This window comes from Berghia stephanieae, chromosome 12 (assembly GCF_034508935.2).
Source record: "Berghia stephanieae isolate SIO BIC M18660-M18661 chromosome 12, UCSD_Bste_1.3, whole genome shotgun sequence".
Taxonomy (NCBI): domain Eukaryota; kingdom Metazoa; phylum Mollusca; class Gastropoda; order Nudibranchia; family Aeolidiidae; genus Berghia; species Berghia stephanieae.
The window spans coordinates 6644312-6670035 of record NC_088371.1 but is presented as its reverse complement, the minus strand read 5'-3'; the positions used below and the strand labels follow the sequence as shown (position 1 = coordinate 6670035).

Sequence of the window (25724 nt, the reverse complement as noted above, 5' to 3'; positions counted from 1 at the left end):
AGTGAAATTTATCGCTCGGTGGCTCAGTTAAAATTGGCTACAGTTGGGATCACGACGGATTGGAAAGTGAAAAAATAATTTAACGAAGGATGTGTGAAAATACCCAGGGAAGTGTTCAGACACGCCTTTCATAAAAAGCGTCGCTTTGTCTTGGCAATATATACATCGTTAATATAAACGGTCCCCATGAGCTATGCGTAGCGCTGTGGAACACTCCTAATTATTTTACGGTCATTCGACTACGATTTGTGAATTCTTTCTGTTTTTATTTCTTTCTTTCTTTCTTTCCTTTTTTAAATATTTGAATTTGACAAATTGACTGATTTCAGTTAATTGACTGAGAATTTACAGGTCTATATGTGTATATATTAACAGCTTCAAAAAAGAACAAAGAATACTATTCTCCCGTCAATCTGGATTACATGAGAGGTTTTGCCGTTTTTACTATATTTTTGTTGTTGGCTGAAGAAGGGTTTTGAGCATGAATCGTTTTATGTTTAGTAATTTGTTCTCGTTTGAAGCTCTTATGATTTCATTTTAGTCTAATAAACACAATTTCCGTAAATATATAAAGACATAGGAACAGAATAAACACTAAAAAGTAGAAAAATCATATCAATATAAAAGCATTAATTGTCATGGAAATTGCAATTTCTCTATAATTCTCACTGTATATGTGCATCATTTGTAAATGCATGGATAATAATGACGAAGGTTGTATATAAGAATAAGAGTAAAATCAATTCAGTAGAGAAATTTAAAAATAATAAAAGAAAAGAAAACTGCCAATTACGTTGGAATGATAATAAAAATAATGTTATGTTGTATTTAGACATAGGGCAAGAAAAATTCTAGCATCATAAAACGTACATATATATATATATATATATATATATATATATATATATATATATATATATATATATATATATATATATATATATATATGTATATATATATATATATATATATATATATATATATATATATATATATATATATATATATATATATATATATATATGTATATATATATATATATATATATATATATATATATATATATATATATATATATATATATATATAAGGTCAAATGTAAGAAACACAAAAAAATATAGTTCTGATATTCAAAAGCGGAAACACGTATCTCAGTCAAAAATAGTTTGCTTAATTAGTTGTTATTACATCTTTTTTTTTAATGAAATGAAAATGAAATCAAGCGGTCTTTTGCTTTTATTGAAGACACAAAGTTTGTGCATGAAATTTAATTTCAATTTTTAATCACCAGGAACAAACACACATTACGGTCTATTGACAAGTTATTGCACTTTATGAAAATTTACACGCATATGGTATGGGTAAAGCAAATATTACACAAACAAAACAAACAAACTAATATACATTTTTTTTAAATGCATCAATTAACAAATTAAAAACAGGCCACCATCTTATCGCAGAAAAAAATTTAGTGGAATCTTTGAAAATACAGAAAATAAAATTATTGTTTGTCCCCAGTATAAATATTTTCTGAATTGAACATTGAACTACGCTATAGGAATGTAATGTAAAGATAAACCAATTATATATATATAAAAGATTCAAACTTTAAATGTCAGTCAAAAAGTCAAGTTCCTAAGAGCTGTATGCTGCAATCCATACCAGATTCAAATGACATTGTGAAATGTGATCAATGAAATACTTTGGGTAGAATTTTGATTTTAATTTTATAAATGGAAGTGATCTTAATCAAAACAGGCAAGAATTTTTAAAAAGTAAATATGTTAAGACTAAGACACTTTACAAAAAAATTGTGATCATCCTAACTGCATCACCTTTGCTGCTCTTTTAAATTAAAAGTAGATTATTCAACAAGAAATCAGAAGTCATAGAATAGAAATAGAATAGAATAGAAGGTATCGACGTCGCTTGATTAGGCCACTGGCCTGTCGCCTAGTCTTTCCAGTCACTGAATGTCTTGTTCACAACTGATCTAATGCATTTCCCTACCTGATCTTGTGATCAGGGGCTAGCCTACACTACACTTTCTCTACTGATCTTTTGAACATAGCTATTTTGGGTGGGAGGCACATAACTTTCCATCACAGCATCTAATCCAGTGGCGTGGGGCCATTGGATCGAATGGTGCCAGGCACCGCACCAATCTTTTAAAAAATCATTAACAGCATAATTTAATTAAAAATAAAACAGAGATTTTAACTCCACTGTCTTTCGCCAACTCGCCAACAACATACTGCCTTTTTAGTCTCCACTCTATTCAAGATTCCGAGTCACGCACTGCGCCGACTCGTGTGTTGGTGACATCACTCCGCGAAGTAGTGACTAAATCAAACACTGTGGTGCAAAGCAATCCGAGCTCCAATTAATGCTATATCCATAAGTATCGCGACAGCTGATTGAGCGAGAAACTAGGTCGAATTGTACTATCTTCAAATAGCGGAAAACCCCTAGACTTGTGCCAGGATCTGAGAGCTCCACCGTTGGACTGGGGGGATGCGCCAAATTAGGTTCAAAGTTCAAAAACGTTTATTTTAGGCAATTGCCAATGTAGGGTAACTTCGGCCATCCAAAATATTACATTAACTGTCAAAAACACTGATCATTGTCAAGTTTATTTGTAAGCAGCAAAGAAAAACATCCTAAAACTTTAAAATATGACATATCAAACCCCCACCTCTTTTTCACGATTATTGAATAAAGTAATTCTTTGCAACGAAGCATTGTGGACGAATTTACCAACATTTTTCTTGCTTGTAGTGCTGAGTTGATGGTTACGTGTGTATGAGTGTTTATTTTGTGTGTGTGTGTGTGTGTTTGTGTGTTTGTGCGTGTGTATTTGTGTCAGTCAGAGAAAGAAAGCGAAGACTGTCAACAGTTATACTTTTGGTGTGTTTTAGATTTTTAAGTACTTAAGTGGAGTGATTTTTTCTTTCTGATGCTTTAAGATCTGAATCTACCTTTTATTTGTGCAATCATTAATCGTATTCCACTGATTTCCATTATTTGAGAAATACTTTGAATTTTTTTTTTGTTTAAACAATGAATTGCAATGAATCAAGTTGACTCTTTACTTCACCGACCGTTTGGGAGATTGACACTAGATGACAAATTAGAAATAAAAAGACTAGTTCCTCACCAACCAACTGATTTTGAATTAACACAGGTGTGGAAATCTCGAAAACGCTCTTTTTCAGTGACATGGTATGACAGGCATGAATGGCTCACAGTTAGTTTAGACTTTTGTATTTATTGTCTACTTTTTACAGATACAACAAACACTGACAAATCATGGACATCTATAGGCTATAGTGACCTTAACCACTTCCATCGTATTTTTAAACTCCTGAACGTTGTTTTAGCACCCTTAAAAGAGTGGAATTTTTTTGTTGCGAAATTCAATGAAACAGGAGCGGTTAAATTCATTAATGATTCTGTCAATTCACAAAGCTGAAATAGATGCCATTCCAGATTTCAATAAACACATTATAAAAAGATTTGCAGAGATGAAACATCGCAGTGATATTTTTTTACAAGTACTAAAAGTAAGTAATTTCTGTCATAGGTTTTTTTTTTCTCTTTTGATTTACATTTATAACATATTGATTGCATTATCTACCAAATCCAATCCTTTAAATGGTGGACAAAGAATAATTACAAAGACCTTTTCATACGGGACTTGTATCTCAGTGTTGTGGCTCATGAATTATTTGTTTTTGTAAGTTTTGTCCACTCGTAGAAACCATCGACCCTCCCCCACTCTTCCATAAAAGAGAGTTTTTAATATGTCGTGCTCTCTCCTCCTAACGGTGTTCACTGTATTAGAATTTTTTTTCTAATCATGGCACCACCATATGCCGTCAATACGCCACGCAGCTGATCTAATCTATTCTTGAAAGCATTGACACTCGGCGCTTCAACGACATTTGCTGGCAATGCGTTTTAACGTTCAATCACTCTCTGTGTAAAAAAGTTCTGTCGAAGGGTGGTTCTAACTCTGGGTTTCAGAAGTTTACAGAAAAGAACATGTCAGAACATAGTTGTATTTTTAATGTTGTTGTCAATTGAAGTGATCGTCTTAAAAAAAAAAAAAACCCTTATAACTTATAACAGGAGCAGATATGTCCAGGTGACAGAACAAGAAATTCTTGCATAGATTATACCTTTATCATAACTAAGCATGTGATTATATATATATATATATATATATATATATATATATATTATATATATATATATATATATATATATATGTGTGTCCCGTTATCTCAAACAGGTTTTTTATGCCTGGTGATCTTAGAATTTAGATGCTGAGAGATTTAAATTTTAGCCAAGAATCCAAGAATACCAAAGTCAAACTAGGATTAAGTTAATTTTCTTAAGAAGTGCAAAAAAATATCCCCTTAAATACCCATGTTGTTTTTGCAAATATAAATATATGGTAGTTAATACAAAAGAAAAGACCAGGTATAACATCGTATAAATACAAACAAAAAGTCAAGTTGGTTGATAAAAATGTTTCAAGCCAGACTTGGATAACACAAGCATATTTCTGGTCATTCAAATATTCAGGTCACTTACTACTGGCATCTGGTAAATCCCAACATAATACCAGTTAGAGATGACGAAACACATATATTCCCTATGACAGAAAAACTTAACCTCATTTACTTATCATTTCTACATATTTAAAAAAATCGAAATACAGCCAGATTAAAATATTTGTTTCATTCACACAACTGATGGGGTTTTTATTGTTGGTTGTTTCTATGGGTTATACTGCACTTGAGACATTAGTGGTTATTTGAGCGCACGACGAGAATGATAAATGGTTTTAAAATTCTCGATTTAAAATTAAAAGCACACAAGAAAAAGACAAAGGTGAATGGTTCAAATAGGAAATAGAGCACACTATCAGTGTACTTAGAGATCACCGAAAAGTCATATCCAGACACAAACACAGGATTTCGCTTAAAGCGGAATACACTTGAATGCTTAAAAATGATTGATTATATCCAATACCCCCCAAAAAAATATAACAGTACATCTCAAAACTACATAAATTTGACTGTTTGTCTCCCAGCCAAGGGCCAAAACAATACCAAGTAATCTCACTCCAGGACAAATACAGAAAGTAAGTTGGAAAAAAGATTACAGAAGTAAAAGAAGACACAGTAAGTGACCTCCCTGTATGCAACGGGAGGAAAAAAGACCCCAATCAGATTCTCACAACTAAAGTAAATCATTTTATTCTGAAACTAAATTGAAGAAAAATCCATTACTAAAGTTACTTAATAAGAAATAAGTGCTATTTCAAGATTGTGTGGGCACTCTACTAAGGTCATAGTGGAGCAAGTGAGACCCGATGGTAGGGCAAGTAAGACCCGAGACTTTAAATGAATATTTCATGCTGTCCAATCAATTCAATATATCATTAAAAAATATCTTTGGAGGGCCATTCAGGCTAGGCAATGATTAAAAAAAAATATTCATTGAATAAAGCATAAATAATAACAGCAGACTTGCCAACCAAAATCAACCATTTGAAAAGATTTACAATTTTTCCCAATATTTATGCAATTTATGCTAATTTTCTCCCCCCCCCCCCCCCCCCCTCAACATTCCCAAATTATTATATATATTGAACCTCAAAGCGTATTATAAAATATGAGAAATCATACTGGTTGGCAAGCCGGTAATAAGCACATATATATATATATATACACATATTACAAATGCCATTTTCATTCATTTCTTTAAATAATATACTCATGAAGATTTGTAACTCTCACCACCTCATAACATTATCATGTCAAGGTAAAGTAAAGTACTGAAAATTGAACATTCATTAAGTCAATAAATATATGAAACTTGGGTGAAATTTAATTTATTAAGGAGTAAAATTCATTGAAGGGAGTCCCAATAGCTCAGTTGGTAGAGCACTAACTTCACATGCAAAGGGACCCAGATCAAGCCAGTTTTCTCTAACCACCCTCTCCCCTGTCCACAGTAATTAGGTAACTGGGTCTTTTGGAAGATACTCATTGTCCTATCCAAGGGGTAGTAACAATTCTCCATTTCATGTGCTATAGAAACCAGGGCAAACTCTGGCTCAATGGGCCTAAATGGCTCTGAGGGAGAATTCCTTGAAGTGCAAAAAAACAAGAAAGTTCTATTTCTGATTTCACTAGCATTAAATTCACTTTTCGGCACAAGAAGATTCACCTCGACATAACACTGGCTTGACGCAGTGGGTCAGAATTGAAATTATAAACCATCATAGAAACATTACACAAGGCAAGTAAAATATAATTACAAAAATGGATAATAAAATGCATAATAAGCGATGATTAAATTGTTTTAAAAAGCGAAGGATAAGCGTAGCAAGAGTGAAATGCAAAGCAGCAATATAAATAAAACATACTGACCCCCCCCCCCCCCCCCCCCCCCGCCCACACAATATTGGAATTTTGGTTCCCTGATCTTCAGGGTAAAAAATGGAAGTACCTAGTTTTCCAATGAATGTCATATATATAATAAGTGAAAATTATCAAAATGTAGATAAAAAAATTTCACGAGAGTGTAGTAATGATAATAATAATAATATTAATAAAAATAATAATAATAACAATAACAACAAGTAATAAAAGCTGGATTTATTAACCTCCTCTCCGTTTCATTAACATCAAAAGTAAATATTCAGCTGTGCCATATATTGATATTACAGAATGAAAGTAAAGGCAATCTATAGTGGAAGAATCAACACAAAAGCAAGCAAGCGAGAGAAATGATCTGGCCATATATATCTTTTATTTTTATCTTTACTCACATTCTCTCACCGTACTCAGGTGTAAAAAAATATATAATATAATAAATCTTTATTGTCCAAATTAAAGGCAATTCAGTGAGGTAACATCCGTTTGGTTCATGTATACTCAACACATTTACAAATACAGACACAATGGTACCTGGCCGTTAACACCAGCGATGTCTCTGTCGGAAAAAAAATTGTAATATTGCCTAACAGGCATCATGTCTCATTCTCCATGTTACATGTTGCTGTTTGTCAAAGGACCCTTTGTAAAGCGCTTTGAGCACGTTTAGTGGATATAATTCCGCTATATAAAAGCTCAAGTTTGTTTGTTTATTTAAACCACTACCACACTACTCGTTAAAAAAACAATTGAGCTGTCATATAACGCAATATCCACTAAATGTGCTCAAAGCCCTTTACAAGGGGACCCTGGCCAACGGCAACATTTAACATGTAGGACGGGACATGATGCCTGTTAGGAGATAATAACATTTTTTTTTGGCCAGAGACAACGCTGTTAACGGCCAGGTACTCATTTTACACCCGAGTATGGTGAGAGAATCATGTAAGTAGAGGGCCTTCTCCAAGGACTCAACTATGCGCAGAGCGAGACTCAAACCCAGGACCTTCCGATTCGAATGTCATACCACAAGACCACATAGCCGCACACATTTTTTTACAACATAACAGCATAGACCTGATTAAATCAAGATCTTTTTACTTGCAGATAAGAGATGCCAAGTATTTCTCAGACATCTGTCTGGAATTGATGCATTTATGTTTTTATCATTTTTGCTATCGGCTGAAGAAGGGTTTGGTTTTTTTTAACCCGAAACATTCTGTATCTGGTATATTGTTATTGTTTGAAGCTGTTATACATTCACTTTTGTTCATAAAGATAAAGAGAATAAAAACAAAGGCAGTGATGATAAAAGACTAGATCATGAATTACCCAGAATCGTTTTGTAACATGACAATGTATCAATGTTAAAAATCACTCACAATATGAGAAAGTAAACAAACTTGTCACAAAGAGCTTGAAAGTGAAATAGATTAAAAATAAATTGAAATTGAAACAAAGGCTTTTTATCTATTAGATGAGATACCAGTAAAATGAATTTACAAATGACTTTCATTACATTAGACATAATATAGACCTATATTAGTGGGCAGCATGACTCAGCAGTACAGACTTTGCTGCATACACCCCAAAGTTACAGAGTTCGATCACCCGCTGCTGCGCTGTGTGGCCTTGAGCAAGTCACCTCGCCTAAGCTCAATTTGCGGCGCTGCACTGCGGCTGATGCCTGGCTCATTCCAGTCTTCTCTTGGAATAAACCTTAGAGACAAATTTCCCCTTGGGGATGAATAAAGGGAATTTTATTAATTATTTATTTTATTCGATATCCACTTGCTGAAAAGGTGGAAAGGATGTGAATGAGGCCTTTGGGAGAAAAAAAACAAACTTAAAATTTTTTAATCTAACACGTTGTAGATGTAAACCCTGTTTGATAGGATGCAAGTACTATTGGGCCATACATAGTAGAGATAGAAAATACAAAACTCAAAATTACTTTACAGTAAATCATCGTGTTGTCAATACTGCAAAGGTAAAACTCTCAATGGTTTAGAAATGGAAACTGCCAATTACATATTAATATTAAAGTATAAAATTAAACAAATAATGAGTCAGATCAAATTTGAATCTAAAGCTACTTTACTAAATTTTTCTTTATTTTTTTTTTCTTTCATGAATGCAAATGATATTACATGATTCTGCAGATAGGTGGTGACATAGAAAATAAATTTATATTACAGATAATTTGGTCAAATCGCTTCACGACGAGAGCTTTGAAAATTTTCTCTGAGAACAATTGAACATGAAGCTAAAAATTGACAGACATTACAGATAATTTGACGCCGTCACAACAAAAGCATTGAAAAAAATTGAGCTTTATATAGCGCAATTTCCACTAAATGTACTCAAAGCGCTTTACAAGGAGGCCCTCGTCAACAGCAACATTTAACATGTAGGAAGGGACATGCCGCCTGTTTGGCGATATTACAATTTTTCGGACAAACACAACGCTGTTAACAGCCAGGTACTCATTTTACACCTGAGTACGGTGAGAGAAAGTGAGTAAAGAGCCTTTTCCAAGGACTCAACTATGCGCCAAGCGCGAGGCTCGAACTCAGGACCTTCCGTTCCGAAAGCGAGTGTCATACCACTAGACAACATAGCCGCACTATGATTGAAGATTTTCTCAGCGAACAAATTGATGGGAATCAAGAGTGACAGAGTGAAGAGAATTGTTATGCCAAAGTTCTTGCTTTTATGAAACAACATAGCAGTGTGTAGATATGTGACGTCGTTTGTTTTGTGTTGTTCATACATGAGTCAGATTTACTCCTTTTATCTTTATCTCCAAATATATGACCAATCGTATCAAAACGGTTTTATGGCGATGTAAAGTGAGTGGTCCTTCAGAGTCATTAGCCCCACGGAGAGACGGGAGTTTATCCTGGTTCCTCTAGCGTGAAACGGACAATGACAATTGCTTGCTACCCTTTGGATGAGATGTTAATCTATGGCAAAGTACCTTCCACACCTGATCTAACAATAAGAGATCCAGCTACCCAATCACTGCTGGGTGAATGAGGGGATTAGAAAAAAAAAATCTTAACTTCAGCCAGGATCAATCTCGGTCCCATTTTCATGTGTAGCGATTCAGTGCTCTACCAATTGAGCAATTGGGAACGCCATGACGAGGTGAAACTGATCCTTAAAATCTAATTTTCCAGTTTTAAAATTTATTACAGTTGAGCTGTAATAAAAGCCCTAATTTTTGAGTCAAGTCTATTTTGGCTCTTCAATTTCAACTTTTAAAAAGTCATAAATTTCAGAGACTGGATAATATAACCAAAAACTCAATTTTCTTCACCTCATTTCACAAAACTCCAGAGACTGGAGACATTACAACTTAAAACCCCCAATTTTCTTCACCTCCTTAATTTCAAAACAATTTACCAGATCGATATGTTGAGGCACAAGTATTTTTTTTTTTTTTTCATCAAAACCTGGCATTTATGGATATTCTAGTTGGTGTAAATATAATTTATAATATGGCATTTTGTTAGATTGGTTTGGTTTTGTTTTTGTTTGGTTTTTCAAAATAAAGTCCCTTAGACTTAGGCAGTTTAACATTTATAATCATCAAGAATAGATTTTAACAAAATTCGAATTTCAGGAAAAAACCCGATCCAATTTTTAAATAAATCTGTGATTCCATCCTTTCCCCTATCTTTGAAAAACTTGGTATTCTTCACAGTGAAAAAAGTAGAAAAGTAGAACACAGTAAATTACCATCAGATAAGAAGAAAATGACGCGTTTTTCCAGGAAAAAGAATAAAATGACACATTATTTCCAGGAAAAAAGAATAAAATGACACAATCATTCCATGAAAAAAAAGAATAAAATGACACAGTTTTCCAGGAAAAAAAAAAGAATAAAATGACACATTATTATTTCCAGGAAAAAAGAATGAAATGACACATTATTTCCAGGCAGAAATATTCCTTGTCCTTCTGTCAAGTCTTTATTCCTCCTCCTCCTTCACGACTAGATATTCAGTATTATTTGCTGTTTGCATTCACCTTTACCTTCCAGTATGAATAAAACTTAAAAAAGAGAGGCAACTCTAATCAGATTCTTATTAATATAACACAAATGTCTCAGATTAAAGGAGCGATGAAATTTTCTTCTCCAAATAATTCTGGGGTAAAAACACATTTCCCAAAGACAACAAAAAAACAATATCTGAAATCCCTTTCCAAAAAAAAAATCTGATACATTTTGAAGAAAATGAATCGAGAGCAACCGATGATGCTATTTCCTACAATTACAATCGGATTATTTCTTTTTTTAAGATTGAAGCAAAAAAAAAAAAAAAAAAGATAGTGAAATACTATTCGAAAACATTGGCACTTAGAAAAAAACATTTTCACCAATCCGCTATCTATTTTCAGTTTTAAGAATCAATAAGTGGAGGGGAAAACGATATATAGACAAATCCATTCTTTTAAGATAGAAAAAAAAACTAAAAAAAAACACAGAGAAGATTCTGATTATCTGGGGTATAACAGGATGCAGTTGTTTTTGTTTTAATACTCAGTTCATTGTGTTTCATACGGGAGATGAGGGCGCAAGCATTTTGTCCTTCTCACTTCCCATACCCATGTCCTCTCCCACAGAGGAAAGAGGACGAGGTTTATGACCGCTGCTTGATTTCGGGATTGCTGGTTTAGCCTCCTCGTAGACATTGTCTACCTGGTTGTCGTCTATGGACTCGTAAATGCTGTTCTTCTCACTGTCGGACGGCATCGGGGCTGTGCTTACTCCTTTTCTACCCCCCAGTGGTGTATACCTGTGTGGATGAAGACAAAGAGCTGTACAATATAGACAAAATCATACAAAAATAAAGTTAAAACTCCCTTTTGAAAAAAAAAAAAAAAAAGCGAGAGCTTATATTATATACAGTGATGGTAATGGCAATTTGTAAAGGAGGAAAATGTATTGGTAGTCAGTCTAACTTTAACCAAATTAAAAAGTATCACAAAATATCAATGTTACTACTACCAATGTATATGCAATGTTATCATTAGAGCTATAACTAAACTATATATATCAAATTAAGAAACTAGGGAGCAGGCACTGGTGTAAGATAATGATCTGATCAAGAGTGTATGAAAGGTGCCAGACAGCAAGAAAGAAAAATACGAGAAAAAAACTATCCCAAAAAACATCAGTATACCTTGACTGGTAATCGAACTTCAGACCTTCAGATAACCCAGTCACACGTGCTACCACATTACATTTGTGGTAGCACATCTGACCAGTAATCACAAAGTCTGAGGTTCGATCCTCAGTTGAGGTAGACTGATTTTTGGGATGGTGTTTTTTTTTCTCTTGTATTTTTCTTTCTTGTTTCGTCTGGCACCTTTCATACACTTGTGTTCAGATCTTTATCTAACATATTGTATACAGTAGCAAATGTCCATTAAATGAGTTAAAAGCATCTTATAAAGGATCCCTAGCCAACAGTTAGTTAAAATGTGGAACGAGACACATCACATAGGCAATTATTACAGTTTTTAAAATGAAAATGTTGCTGCTTGAAGCTCCATGAAATAAACTTGAGTTTTTATACAGCGCAATATCCACTAAACGTGCTCAAAGTACTTTACAATAAATAGCAATAGGAAAGGGAATGGAAGCTTCCAATTTAATCTACAAAGACAGATAATGTGGACGTTTCAGGCTTTCCCCTCTGTCAACAAAACCTGAATGAATAAAACACTTATTACTTTTACAATGCCATTCTCTCAAAGAGGAAACCTAAATGTCCACACTATCATGTCTTCATTGTGTGGCTATGTGATCTAGTAGATCGGAAGGTCCTGGGTTCAAGTCCTGCTCTGAGCAGTGCAAAGTTGCGTCCCTGGAGAAGGCTCTTTACTCAGATTTTCTCACCATGCTCAGGTGTAAAATGAGTACCTGGTCATTAACAGAGTTGTCTCTGCCGGCAAAAAAAAATTGTAATATCGCTTTAGAAGTGTCATGTCTCATTCCATAAGTTAAGTGTTGCTGTTGGCTAAAGACCCCTTATAAAGTGCTTTGAGCAGGTTTAGTGGATAATATAGTGCTACGTGAATGCTCTAGGTGTTTTTTTTTTACATTGATTAAATTAAATCTTCCATTCCGTTTCTTATTGTTATCGATTTTAAAATGAATATGCCCAACTGGTGACAAACCTTGGTGTCATGCTTCCTCCAGATGCCGACAGACCAGGGGGCATTGGCGGGGCAGAGGCCGGCACAGGTGGTGGCGGGGCATCCTCTAGAGGGGGTTCCCCCATTGTCAGAGGAATGGCCACGCTGTAACCCTCACCCCCAGCTTCCGCACACCCGTTTGGATTGTACACAACCGGGCCTGAATTTGACCTAGGATGAAAGAAAAAAGATTGAAATTTTTAAAATAATAATGATGGTAAAGTTAATGATGATGTAATATATACTTATAATAATAATAATAATAATAATATAATTAATAATATATAATACAATAATCAATAATAAATAATAATAATAATAATAATAATAATAATAATATAATAATATTATTAACATAATAATAATATTAATAAAATTTCTCTCAACTCTTTCTGGCAGTGCATCACATACAATTATCCCATTTAAGCCCAGTGTCTGCTTAGAATATTGAGTTAAAAAGGAGCGTTAAAAAAATATTTACATATAAAATATTATGAGTTATATGAACTGAAACTGCTTATGATCGATTGTGATCACTCAATCAGCCTCATCATAAATAGAACGATGTTGGTGAACAGGGTCAGTATGGGGTCAAACAAAATAAAACGTTTGTGTCAAATTTGTCTTGATAGAAATGCATCATTGATTGTATGGGCCAATTAAGGAAGCGTGCATTTTATTCAAATTTGCGTAAAAGAGAAAGAGCTGCCAATAGAATCGCATGTGCCTATGTGAGGAAGGGGGGGGGGGGGTAAAAAGGGGTGTTTAATATTTAAAATAAAGATCTGTATGTGTGTGTGAAAGGTACCAGGCAAAGCAAGAAAGAAAAATACAAGGAAAACCCCCCCCCCCCCAAAAAAAATCAGTGTTATGGTAGCATTTTTTTATCCAGCGGTAATGGTGGCAAAAAGTCGAAATGGAAGAAAATTACTGGATGCATCGTATCACAATATTTGCTGCAAACAGAAATGTCTATAAGGAATAAAAGGCCTATCTCAATATAAATAAAAATCATCTTCTTTTAGATCTTTAAGGCAGATCCTTAATAGATGTAGCCTCCCAGACAACCCAATGAAACTCCTCTCTGCTTTTAAATTATGTCAAGCATCCGGCCTCTGTGGCTGTTCTCCTGCTCCCAGTCCACTACATATATAGATCTATAGACCACCTTCTCCTTGACCTCCCTCAGCTCTGCTTGCCCACGAAGGCTTTTACACCAATCATAAGGGGAAAAGAAACTCCAGGCCCAACAAGCTTGGAACGGTTTGATACACTTTTTCCATCCATGGGTGCCAGCAGGAAGAAGTGCTGAAACCTGAAACTAAAATCTCGACACTTTGCCAAACCTGAAAATGTTCCTACTGAATATTTCATCACCGTTTTTTTATACCATTATTAAATGATTACACAGCAAACATAATGACACAATGAGGAAATTAATTTGATTTTAAAACCAACTTATAATACATAGTGAAATACTCAAAACACTGAAACCGGAGATATTTCACTTCGAGATATCGCGAAACCGGAATTCCGGCATGAACCGGAAAACTGGCACCCATGTTTCCATTTGAGTCCTTGAGAACAATTCAGCAGTGACATTGGTATGAACCCAAAACAACATGCTCTACACAGTGCAGAATGGTGCAAAAGGACAGGAATTATTAATTATATTGGATGGCACTCCTAGCAGAGGGACAGGACTGTAGCCGAGGACTGGATGAAAGAGTAAGAAATAAATGTCCGTGCCTTTTGCACCTCCAGGCGCTGAGAGATTTATCTAAGCTAAGATAAGGCCTCGAGGAAAAGGAATCCAGAAGCAGTTGGACATGGTTCCACAGATTTTTCTTCTCACCGAGGAAATCCAAATAACGAAGGATAACAGGGAAACCCAGGAAAACTTGAAATTGCGGATCTACGAAGATTGGTGGAACTCTATCATCACCGTTTAACGAACACTAACACCAGCATAGTCTTAATAATCTAACTATTCCTAATTATTCACTTACTTCTCATATGGCGATTTCCGTCTCCGCCTCCTCTTCCTCACACAATAAACAATGAATAATATGACTAGGATGAGGATAACAAGTCCGGCCACTGCTGATATAATGTACGGAAGTAGGTCTTCTTCTTTGGGTGTGCCGACTTTCTGGCCAGTTTTGTCTGATGTGGGTGTCAGGTAGGGGACTGGATCTGAGAAGAAATGGGGGATGGGGGGAGGGGGGATAATCAATGGTGTAGAAAGAATCAGGATTTGAGACATAAGAGTAGATGAGCATATGGTGTCAAGACCTGCTGTTAATATCTCATTATTTGTGATTCAACACTACAAAACATATCGTGTCCACGTGATTTAGATGTGATAAAAAATTGAATTTTTAGGTAAAAATATGAGAAACATAAGATAAGTTTACACGCTCAAGCTCAAGGTTTAGTGTCAGGAATGAGGAAAATTTTAAAAAAAACGACAAAAAACAAGTTTCAAATGCCTGGTCATTTCAACTTAAAATGGCTCTTTGGCCTCTGATCCAATAGTGTTAAGAAACAATAGTTTTTATCAAATTTAAACTGAGCAAAAAGACTTTTTAACCCCCATTGACTATAATGTTCAATTGGCAGCATTATACTGCAGATAAAAACTTGAAATGGAGATTGAATCGATTGTAAGAGAATTTTGTTTTAGACTTTATACATTCATATATTTAATTTTGAATTGGCAGAGGCAAAGAAAGTTATTGTGGTGGTGAGAATTGGAGGAGAGGGGGGGGGGGGGGGGGTGGGAAGAACGGTTCTGTGGTAGCATTGGGATGGATTCCAGTAAAGAGAGGGAAAGAAAGAAGACCCAAAACTACATGACAAAAGGTGGTGCAATAGACAAAAGATGAACGGAAATGGACGGCACTCCTTGAGCCCGAGAGTCAGAACTGTATCCAAGGACTGGATGAAATGAGGAAAATGTCCAGGTATATTATACTTTAGTTTATTCATTCTATAGAGAGTAAAAAAAAGTAACTGAAGTAATATTGTGCAATATGAAAACTAGTTGTCATTAAATATAAATTTTAATATGCAATGTGCTAACCTGGCGTGGTTGGGTCGAATTCAGTCTCCCCACTCCCACTGATGGCATCTACGTCGGTATCGTCACCATCTTCGGCATCTTCATCAACAACAGAGCCATCTTTGCGGACAACAATGCTTACATCTGAAAAAATTATTAAGAATCAACTATTGTGTGATGAATGGATAGTACCTTTATATTACCTAACGGGGCAGCGTGACTCAGCAGTACGGTCTTTGCTTCGTACCCGAAAAGTACAGGGTTCGTTCACCCACCGCTGCGCTGTGTGGCCTTGAGCAAGTCACCTCGCCCTAGCTCAATTTGCGGCGCTGCACTACAGTTGACGCCTGGGTTATTCCAATCTTCCCTTGCAATAGACCCTAGAGACAAATTTCCCCTATAGGATGAATAAAGGGAATTTTAATATTATTCTGAAAATGATGGTGAAGTAAAATGAGTAAAAAACGACAATATTTATTTTTACGTTAAGAAATATATGTACATTTTTCTATGAATATTTTCACACTTTCATGAGTAATTTTCACTCGCTACTAGTACTAGTGACAATATTGGAAATTTGTCAAAATGGAGGAAAAACTATGGTGCATTTGTCACATTCAAACCTAATTCAAAATGACACACTATACCGTATTTAGGTATAGCTATGTGATCTTCCAACAACATTGAATTGAGATCTCAAAAAATATCAAATATATTTAGAAACAACAACTGAAGAACTGATTTCAACACCACAAGGAAACATCCAATTGCCTCAGCACCTTAACACACATGACGACCTTCAAAAGCTAAGAACACTTGCACTGGGCAGAGACTTATGGAAACAAAATTAATAACTGGATACTGCGAATAGACTGAAACACTCTAACACACACACACACACACACACACATTGTTCATGGTAAGACATCCATAGAGAGTCATATTCATGTGGTCTTGAGGTATGACACTTGCTTTCGGATCGGAAGATCCTGTGTTCGAGCCTCACTCAGCGCATAGTTGAGTCCTTGGTAAAGGCTCTTTACTCAAATTATCTCACTGTACTCAGGTGTAAATGAGCACATGGCCATTAACAGCATTGTCTATGTCTGAAAAAATTGTCATATTGCCTGATAGTCAGGAGGCGTCATGTCTCATTCTACATGTTAGGTGTTGCTGTTGACCAGGGACCCTTTGTAAAGCACTTTGAGTTTTAGCACATTTAGTGGATATTGTGCTAGATATACAAGCTCAAGCTCGCTAGGTGATATCATGTAATATACATTACAATCATATTCACGTCCACTCCAACCGTAAGATATCCATTAAATTGTCATGAGTATCTATAACGTTCTAATTACATTTTCTCCACAAAACAACTCTAAATGTTCACACTCTTAATCTTACTTGAACATCTCATGGAAAACAGTCACTCCAAGTCCAATGAAGAAAAGAATGAATTTAAAATCAGTTATTGTAGTCGATTCCACTTCCTTTTATGATTCATTACTTAACTCTTGATCCGTTAGATATTATGTGAGTGTAAAGGGTGAGGAGAGAAATAGATAGAGGAATATATTAAGAGAGAGAGAGAGAGAGAGAGAGAGAGAGAGAGAGAGAGAGGAGAGGAGAGAGAGAGAGAGGAGAGAGGAGAGGGAGAGAGAGAGAGAGAGAGAGGAGAGAGAGAGAGAGAGAGAGAGAGAGAGAGAGAGAGAGAGAGAGAGAGAGAGAGAGAGAGAGAGAGAGAGAGAGAGAGAGAGAGAGAGAGAGAGAGAGACAGAGAGAGAGCGAGAGGGAGAGTAGAGATACGAGAGCAAATCAGAAGATGCAGAGAGAGAGATCGATAGAGAAGAGAACAGGTGAGTGAGGGGGTAGAGAAGAGGAGGGGGAGTGGAGAGATGAGTGAGGAGAGAGAGAAAGGAGAGAGAGTAGGGAGAGTGGGAGAGAGAGAGGAGATGAGAGTGATGGAGAGTGGTGAGAGAGAGAGAGAGGGTGAGAGATGAGAGATGGAGGAGAGAGATGAGAGAGGTAGTGAGTTGTTAGAGGAGGAGAGGGAGAGAGGGTGAGAGAGGTGAGTGGATGAGTGAGTAGTAGTGTGAGATGAGATGATGATGGGAGAGTGAGTAATGGGGTAGAGAGAGAGAATGTGAGGGGCTGAACATGAGAGAGGAGGATAACGAGAGAAGTGGTGTTTACAGAGTTTAATGGTGTTCAGAATTTTTTAATCATTACATAAAACATTGCTGTTGTTGAAGTGGTGGTTAGATGATTGTGGTGGTGGTTGTGTATTTGTGGGGTAAGATGAAATGTGGTGGTGGTTGTTGTAGTAGTGTGGTGGTAAAGATGATAATGTGGTGGTGGTGTTTGTAAGTAGTGGTGGTGGTAAAGATTAGTTATAATGTGGGCGTGGTTGTTGTAGTAGTGGTGGGAGAAAACAGTTCATGCTTCTGTTGTCTGTATTTACTTTTGTAACATGTCATGGTTGCACTTGTTGTATATTGGTGCCAAGCTAAAAAAGGGTGGTGGTTTTGTCATCGTGGTTTGTGGTTGTGTTGTAGTAGTTTAAGGAAATGGGTGTTGGCTTTGCAATCCACTGGAGGTGGTTGACTAAGATGGAATGGTACTTTTAGTAGTGGGGTAGAGATGGTGATGTGATGGTGGTGGTGGTTGTTGTACTAGTTGTGTTAGATGAGATGATGATGGTGGTTGTTGTAGTAATGGTGGTAGGAATGAGAATGTGGTGGTGGCTGTTACACATGCAGTAATGGTGGTAGAGATGATGTGGTGGTTGAGATGATGATGTGGTGGTGGCTGTTGTTGTAGTAGAGGTGTTAGACATGATGTGGTTGTTGTAGTAGTGGCGGTTTAGATGATGTGGTGGTGGTTGTTGTTGTTATAGTGGTATCGGTAATAGAGATAATGATGTGGTGGTGGCATTTGTAATAGTGGTGGTGGAAGGACAGATTTAGTCATCATCATCATTGCCTTTTTCACCCTGGGTCAGGGTATAGGCCACAGACAAACAGTTTCCATCCTTCTCTATCCTGAGTTAACTTTTTTATCTCATTCCAGGTCTTACCACTTCTCTGTATATTGGTCGCCCAAGCTAAAAAAAGGATTTGGTTTGTCCATCTGCGTTTCTGTAACGGTTTGAGTTTAACGGAAAGGGGTGTTAACCCTTTGCCAATCCCCAACCTGGAGGACCAGGTGACTCAAAGATGGAATCACACACTATTAGTAGCCTTTTACTACAAGCTGGCTTGGCGTTGGGCTATTCTTGACCCTCTCAGTTGAGGGACCCCGGACACCACACGGGGAACAGATTTAGTGCCTAAGCACAAAGATTTTTGTTTTTGGATACCTGTTGAATGACTAACAAATTATTTCATACACTTGAAAAGTAGAAGAATTTAAATTTATTCTTTCTCAAATTTGCTTGAATTTTTTTTCTTTTCATATCCCGGAAAACTTGAAACTAGAATCAGCCCACTTTGGGAGCTGTGAAAACGGAATTCCAGCATATGCAGCGATGCCAACAGAAAAAAATGAATAAGGAAGAAAATGATTGACGTCTCATCATGCCCCCCAAAGGCGGGCTCAGGCTGCCGAAGGCAGCTTCCTACTAGGGGTGTCCGGGGGCATGCCCCCCCCCCCCTATCTGGGACTAATTCCCATGAATTTGGGAGCATTTATTATCCATTCAAAGATCAGGTGAAGGAGTCATAAAACATTTTTAAAAAAAATATCTAATGTCAAAGATTACAAGGATCATATTGTGTGATGGTTAAGGTACAGTTGTGGTGATGGTGATGTAGTTAATAGTAGTAGAGACAGCAAACTAATAATTTAGAAGTTAAAGTATAATAATGCATTAAAAAAAAACGGAATATAAATTTAGCGAATCGGATTCGCTAAATTATAATTTCGTTTTTTTTTTTGCGAACGTAGGAAAAAAGGGAGGAATTCCTCGGATCCGTGGAAGATTGGCATCACTGCATATGCCAGAAAACTGACATCCACGTCTGATATAGCCAGAATCCCGTGCCATCATTGCACCAGTCAGTAACCAGGTAAATAGGCATTGCCTTGTCAAATATTTCGAGTCCTTTATGGACCTAATCTACTATGATCTATTTTGTCTCTGCAAACAGCTTTTCTAGATTGATGGTCCATTTAAAAGTGGGCGCCTGGTTTAGGAGTTTGCGAAATGGGATCATCCTTTGTGCTGAAGCAAATGCATATATATCACACTTGGTTGATGAGGCCAAACCAGCTGTGGATGTCCATGATGTTCTTTGGTGTCAGAAAATTTTAAAAATTTAAGTTAAAGAAATCTGGTGCACAAGAACAATGTGATGCAGTATGGCTTCAGACGTTCATATTTACTGACTTTCAAATTTGGTGCAAACTAATTCATAAATAATGAAGTTATAGAAAATTTGGTGAGGTACATTAAGTTTGAAACAGTAGGTAATTTATACCTTTTAAATTATTTAACTGCTGTGATTATTCCCAGACACCTGTCTGGGGATAATGAAAATTCGTTAACGTTGGTTAATTTTATGTTTTTATAGATATTTTATTAACTGTCTTTATTTCTATGTGCATTTGGAAACATTCCATATTCTGGAATGTGGATAATTGTTTAAAAGAGCGGAATTTCAAATATCTGTCTGGGAATAACGAAATTTGGTTATTCCCAGACAGGTGTCTGGGAATAACGAAATTTGGTTATCCCCAGACAGGTGTCCGGGGATAAGGAATTTTCACTATCCCCAGACAGGTGTCGGGGGATAATGACAGCCTTATTTATCATTTCTTGACTCACTCATTGGACTCAGAGCTCAAACTGAAATTCAGTCAAACAACAAATATAAGGGCAATCAAAGTGGGAATAATTATTGGACATTGCAACTAACTGAAAGTCCATAATAATGGCTAAAAGACTAGGTAATTGCTGTCAAACCACGTAAGTCCTCCCTCATTTTTAGCCTTGGGACACTTAAACCATGGGGCCACGGTCTCTGTGACTCTCTGTAAACTAAAGTTTAGTCTAAACAGACCAAGATGACGACGGGGACCTCTCTCCTTTACGATGCCGATGACATCGACATCGGCGATGCCCTACCTATTCTAGTAGCCTATGCCTAGTTATTGAGTAAAATTCTAATTAAATTAGTATCATTTAAAAATCGTAGTATGACGATGACATGAAAGTGGCACTAACCTGGCATTTTGTAAATAGTAAGGAAGCTTTGACTTCCCGACAGTTCAATAGTTAGTCACCACAGCAGTCACAGTCACATTTTTTTTGGTTGGGTTGATTTCCTCTATTTCCAGTTCAAGAGAGTCCAGTTGTATTGCAGGCTGTTTGTGACGATGTTAGAAGTAAAAAGTATTTATAGTTTATAACCTTTCCGCTGCACCAAGACAGTAAAATCCAACGGTTGAAATCACATTGAAATTTAAATTTAAATCAGCTGAATTTTTAAAATTTTGAATGATCCTCGCTCTCCCTCGCTCTCACGTCCCTGCCCCTGCGACATGCGGAAGACAATGACTTTGGAAAAATCGTCGCATATTTAATGAGCTTTTTATAAATAATGAGCGGCGAGATTTATTTATCATCAATTTAAAACGTATAACACGATCTCATTTCACAAATCACGAAGGAAGAATCCTTAAATTAAATCAAACAAAATCACAGAGAGCGTCCTTGGTGCTCACTTCCACTTCCAGTTTTAACTTTTAAAAGGAAGATTCCAACCTTATCTATTGTGTGTCGTGTGTAAATACTACACACATCCTACACAACACACCAGGAACTTCTATTCACTTCATATCTTGTTATCTTGTTGTTACCAGGAACTTCGAGAGTTACGTGCACACGGTACATGGTGCATTTGTAAAGTTCAAGATATGAAGTGAGTAGAAAAGTGCCAGAAGACAATAGAGAATAAAAATTTTTTTCGAGGCGGTGGTGGGGTTTGAACCTGCGACCTTATTGGTACGACAACTCCGCCTAGCAGGTGAGAGCGTGGCTCTACCGTGTGAGCTATCCACGAACACAAAAATATTCGTTTCAAACCCAAAGTCATTTCTAGATCCCTCTCTCACCCACTTCTTGAGATCGCCGATTCGTTCACCACCATCGCGAAATAATTTTGACCAGCAGTTAAGCTTAATAGCCAATATTCTCATCACAAACATATAACATAGAAACGATTGAGACATTGAGTATGCTCCGGTGTATGGGGTGAATTTTTAATTCAGAAAAGTGAGTGGAGCAGGCACTTATGTTGGTAACAACAAGATATGAAGTGAGTAGAAAAGTGCCAGAAGACAATAGAGAATAAAAATTTTTTTTCGAGGCGGTGGTGGGGTTTGAACCTGCGACCTTATTGGTACGACAACTCCGCCTGGCAGGTGAGAGCGTGGCTCTACCGTGTGAGCTATCCACGAACACAAAAATATTCGTTTCAAACCCAAAGTCATTTCTAGATCCCTCTCTCACCCACTTCTTGAGATCGCCGATTCGTTCACCACCATCGCGAAATAATTTTGACCAGCAGTTAAGCTTAATAGCCAATATTCTCATCACAAACATATAACATAGAAACGATTGAGACATTGAGTATGCTCCGGTGTATGGGGTGAATTTTTAATTCAGAAAAGTGAGTGGAGCAGGCACTTATGTTGGTAACAACAAGATATGAAGTGAGTAGAAAAGTGCCAGAAGACAATAGAGAATAAAAATTTTTTTCGAGGCGGTGGTGGGGTTTGAACCTGCGACCTTATTGGTACGACAACTCCGCCTGGCAGGTGAGAGCGTGGCTCTACCGTGTGAGCTATCCACGAACACAAAAATATTCGTTTCAAACCCAAAGTCATTTCTAGATCCCTCTCTCACCCACTTCTTGAGATCGCCGATTCGTTCACCACCATCGCGAAATAATTTTGACCAGCAGTTAAGCTTAATAGCCAATATTCTCATCACAAACATATAACATAGAAACGATTGAGACATTGAGTATGCTCCGGTGTATGGGGTGAATTTTTAATTCAGAAAAGTGAGTGGAGCAGGCACTTATGTTGGTAACAACAAGATATGAAGTGAGTAGAAAAGTGCCAGAAGACAATAGAGAATAAAAATTTTTTTCGAGGCGGTGGTGGGGTTTGAACCTGCGACCTTATTGGTACGACAACTCCGCCTGGCAGGTGAGAGCGTGGCTCTACCGTGTGAGCTATCCACGAACACAAAAATATTCGTTTCAAACCCAAAGTCATTTCTAGATCCCTCTCTCACCCACTTCTTGAGATCGCCGATTCGTTCACCACCATCGCGAAATAATTTTGACCAGCAGTTAAGCTTAATAGCCAATATTCTCATCACAAACATATAACATAGAAACGATTGAGACATTGAGTATGCTCCGGTGTATGGGGTGAATTTTTAATTCAGAAACGAGATAGTGCTGGGTCGAGTTTGAAACGATCAAATCGAGCGGGTTTTCGATCGAGTCCTCTAAAATCGAGTCGGTTTCGAGCGGGTTTCGAGTCAGTGACGTCATCGAGCAGTGATTCGTTTGAAAAAAAAAAACACGAGCAACTCGTTTGCCACAGGAAACTTCACATACCCCTCCCTCTCTTATGTCTGTGGCTGGCTTGACTGCAGCTGGTTATGATGGGGGCTGCCAGATGGCCAAGTTCAAAATTGGTTACTAAGAAACGCTTTTCTATTATTATTCATTAAAAAAAAAAAATCTTTTATTTAAAAAAAATGAAAAGATAAGTTTATCCAACTGTAGTCGATTGTTTTGTTAATCAAAACAAATGAGTTTTTCAAGGGAGTCAGAATGCTTGTGGTGTTGGGCTATTTGGGGTCTATTTGACTACTTGGGCAAGAAGAAATCTGGCTGTCTGGCAGCCTTGATTATGATCGTTCGTCGCATCACACACACACACACACACACACACACACACACACACACACACACACACACACACACGCCATCAAACAGTTGTTGATGGTGAAGGGTTGAGACCCCCCCCCCCCCTCCCACCACCATCATCCCGCTGTCACCTTAACATTTCATATTTATGTCGCGCCAAAAGTTGTCGGCCGCCCCCACCTCCCATAATTTGTCACTGGTCGTCATCGCCTCTTGTGTGTGCGGGAAAGGTCGTGCCTTTCATTTCATTATTTGAAAAATAAATGAACAAGAATGGTGTGTTTTTATTAGGTAGGTAGATAATAATAATATTTAGCAGGTTCCACACCCAGACACACACGGGTTGCCCGGACACGATGATAACGATGCCGACGACAATGGATGACGATGATGATGATGATGATGATTATCGTGTTTCTGTTTAAAAAATGAAATACTTTAGCAGGTTCCACCCCCACCCCCCACACGGATAGACCGGACCCGAAGATGATGATTGTGGTTTTGCTGGCTGTTACGGCTGTGATGAGGATGATGATGATGATGACGATGGCGCAGATGGTGATTATTTGTTCGGTCGCTCAGTGGTACGGTGTCTCTTGTCACAAAATCAAGCCTTGTCAATGGCCGGATGAGTGACAGTGATTGTTGAAAATTGTGATCCAGACGTTAAGTCCGTGTGTCAGGCACTTGACTCAGGTGTGAATGTATTCTTATCTTATAAGCAATGACGGGTATTGTAAAGAGCTTTAATACAAAAAGACTCCAAACAGCGATCGGTACCTACTGTACGAAATGGATGTATGGTCGATATGGCGTGCCGGAGGAATAAATTAAATAAAATATTGTGAAGTTCATTGAGCATGGTAAATCCTTGGAAATGCGCTTTGAACTAATACACCTGCTAGACAACTCCGATTCCAATATAAACGACTGATTAATATTCCCATATATAAACTATAGTTAGCTGAAAATCTTTCTTTGTCGGGACTCCAAAAGTATGGAACGAATTAGACAAAGAAATCAAAGGGTCTTTTAGGAGCACTGATTGATTTTAGATTGATTATTACATTGAAATGTGTTGATATTTATTTTATCCATTATTATTAGGGTGGTGGTGGTGGTGGTGATGATGATGATCCCGCTGATATGATGGTGATGATAAATAAATTAAACATAATTCCCTTTATTCATCCATAGGGGAGATTCGTCTTTCGGGTCTATTCTAAGGGAAGACTGGAATAACCCAAGCGATAGCCGCAGTGCAGCGCCGCAAATTTAGTTAGGGCAAGGTGACTTGCTCAAGACCACTCAGCGGCGGGTGATCGAACTCGGTACCTTTCGGGTGCCAACCAAAGACCGTACCGCTGCCCCTGATGATGATGATGATGATGATGATGATGATGATGATGATGATGATGATGATGATGATGATGATGATGATGGGAACTAACAAAGAATACACAGGCATCTAAAATTGAAACATTCCATATTCAAAGCTAATGTTTTACTTTAAAAAATTGAGCTTTACAATATCCACTAAATGTGATCAAAGCGCTTTGTAAAGGGGTCCCCGGTCAACAGCAACATTTAATATGTAGGACGGGACATGCCGCCTGTTAGGCGATATTACAATTTTTCAGACAAAGACAACGCTGTTAACGGCCAGGTACTCATTTTACACCTGAGTACGGTGAGAGAATGTGAGTAAAGAGCCTTGTCCAAAGACTCAACTATGCACCGAGCGCGAGGCTCGAACCCAGGACTTTCCGATCCCAAAGCGGGTGTCATACCACTAGACCATTATAATGCACGAGAGCCATGGTCGACTAGAGTACTACCTATAGTTACGTCATGACTAGACCACATAGCCGCACTACTGTAGGAGAGGAGTGTTCATTGATAGAGGGATGCGTGTGTGTCATAGAAATAGCCTTAGTGTGTGTGTGTGTGTGTGTGTGTGTGTGTATGTGTGTGTGTGTGTGTGTGTGTGTGATAGTCAAACTTTAGTAGGTTTAATGAAGTCTTGTCACACACGCGTGATACACCTAT

The 25724-nt window shown here is 37.1% G+C and overlaps 1 protein-coding gene across 1 annotated transcript; it reads right to left on the bottom strand.

The window, feature by feature from the left end:
* Nucleotides 1-9091: 9091 nt before the first annotated feature.
* On the bottom strand, nucleotides 9092-21699 carry LOC144958272 (uncharacterized). The gene is made up of 5 exons (XM_078890134.1): nucleotides 20951-21699; nucleotides 15748-15870; nucleotides 14672-14858; nucleotides 12645-12833; nucleotides 9092-11257 (listed from the first exon to the last, which is right to left on the bottom strand). Exons 1-5 carry the CDS (start codon nucleotides 20955-20957, stop codon nucleotides 11017-11019), a joined length of 747 nt encoding a protein of 248 aa, XP_078746260.1. The 5' UTR covers nucleotides 20958-21699; the 3' UTR covers nucleotides 9092-11016.
* Nucleotides 21700-25724: the final 4025 nt, after the last annotated feature.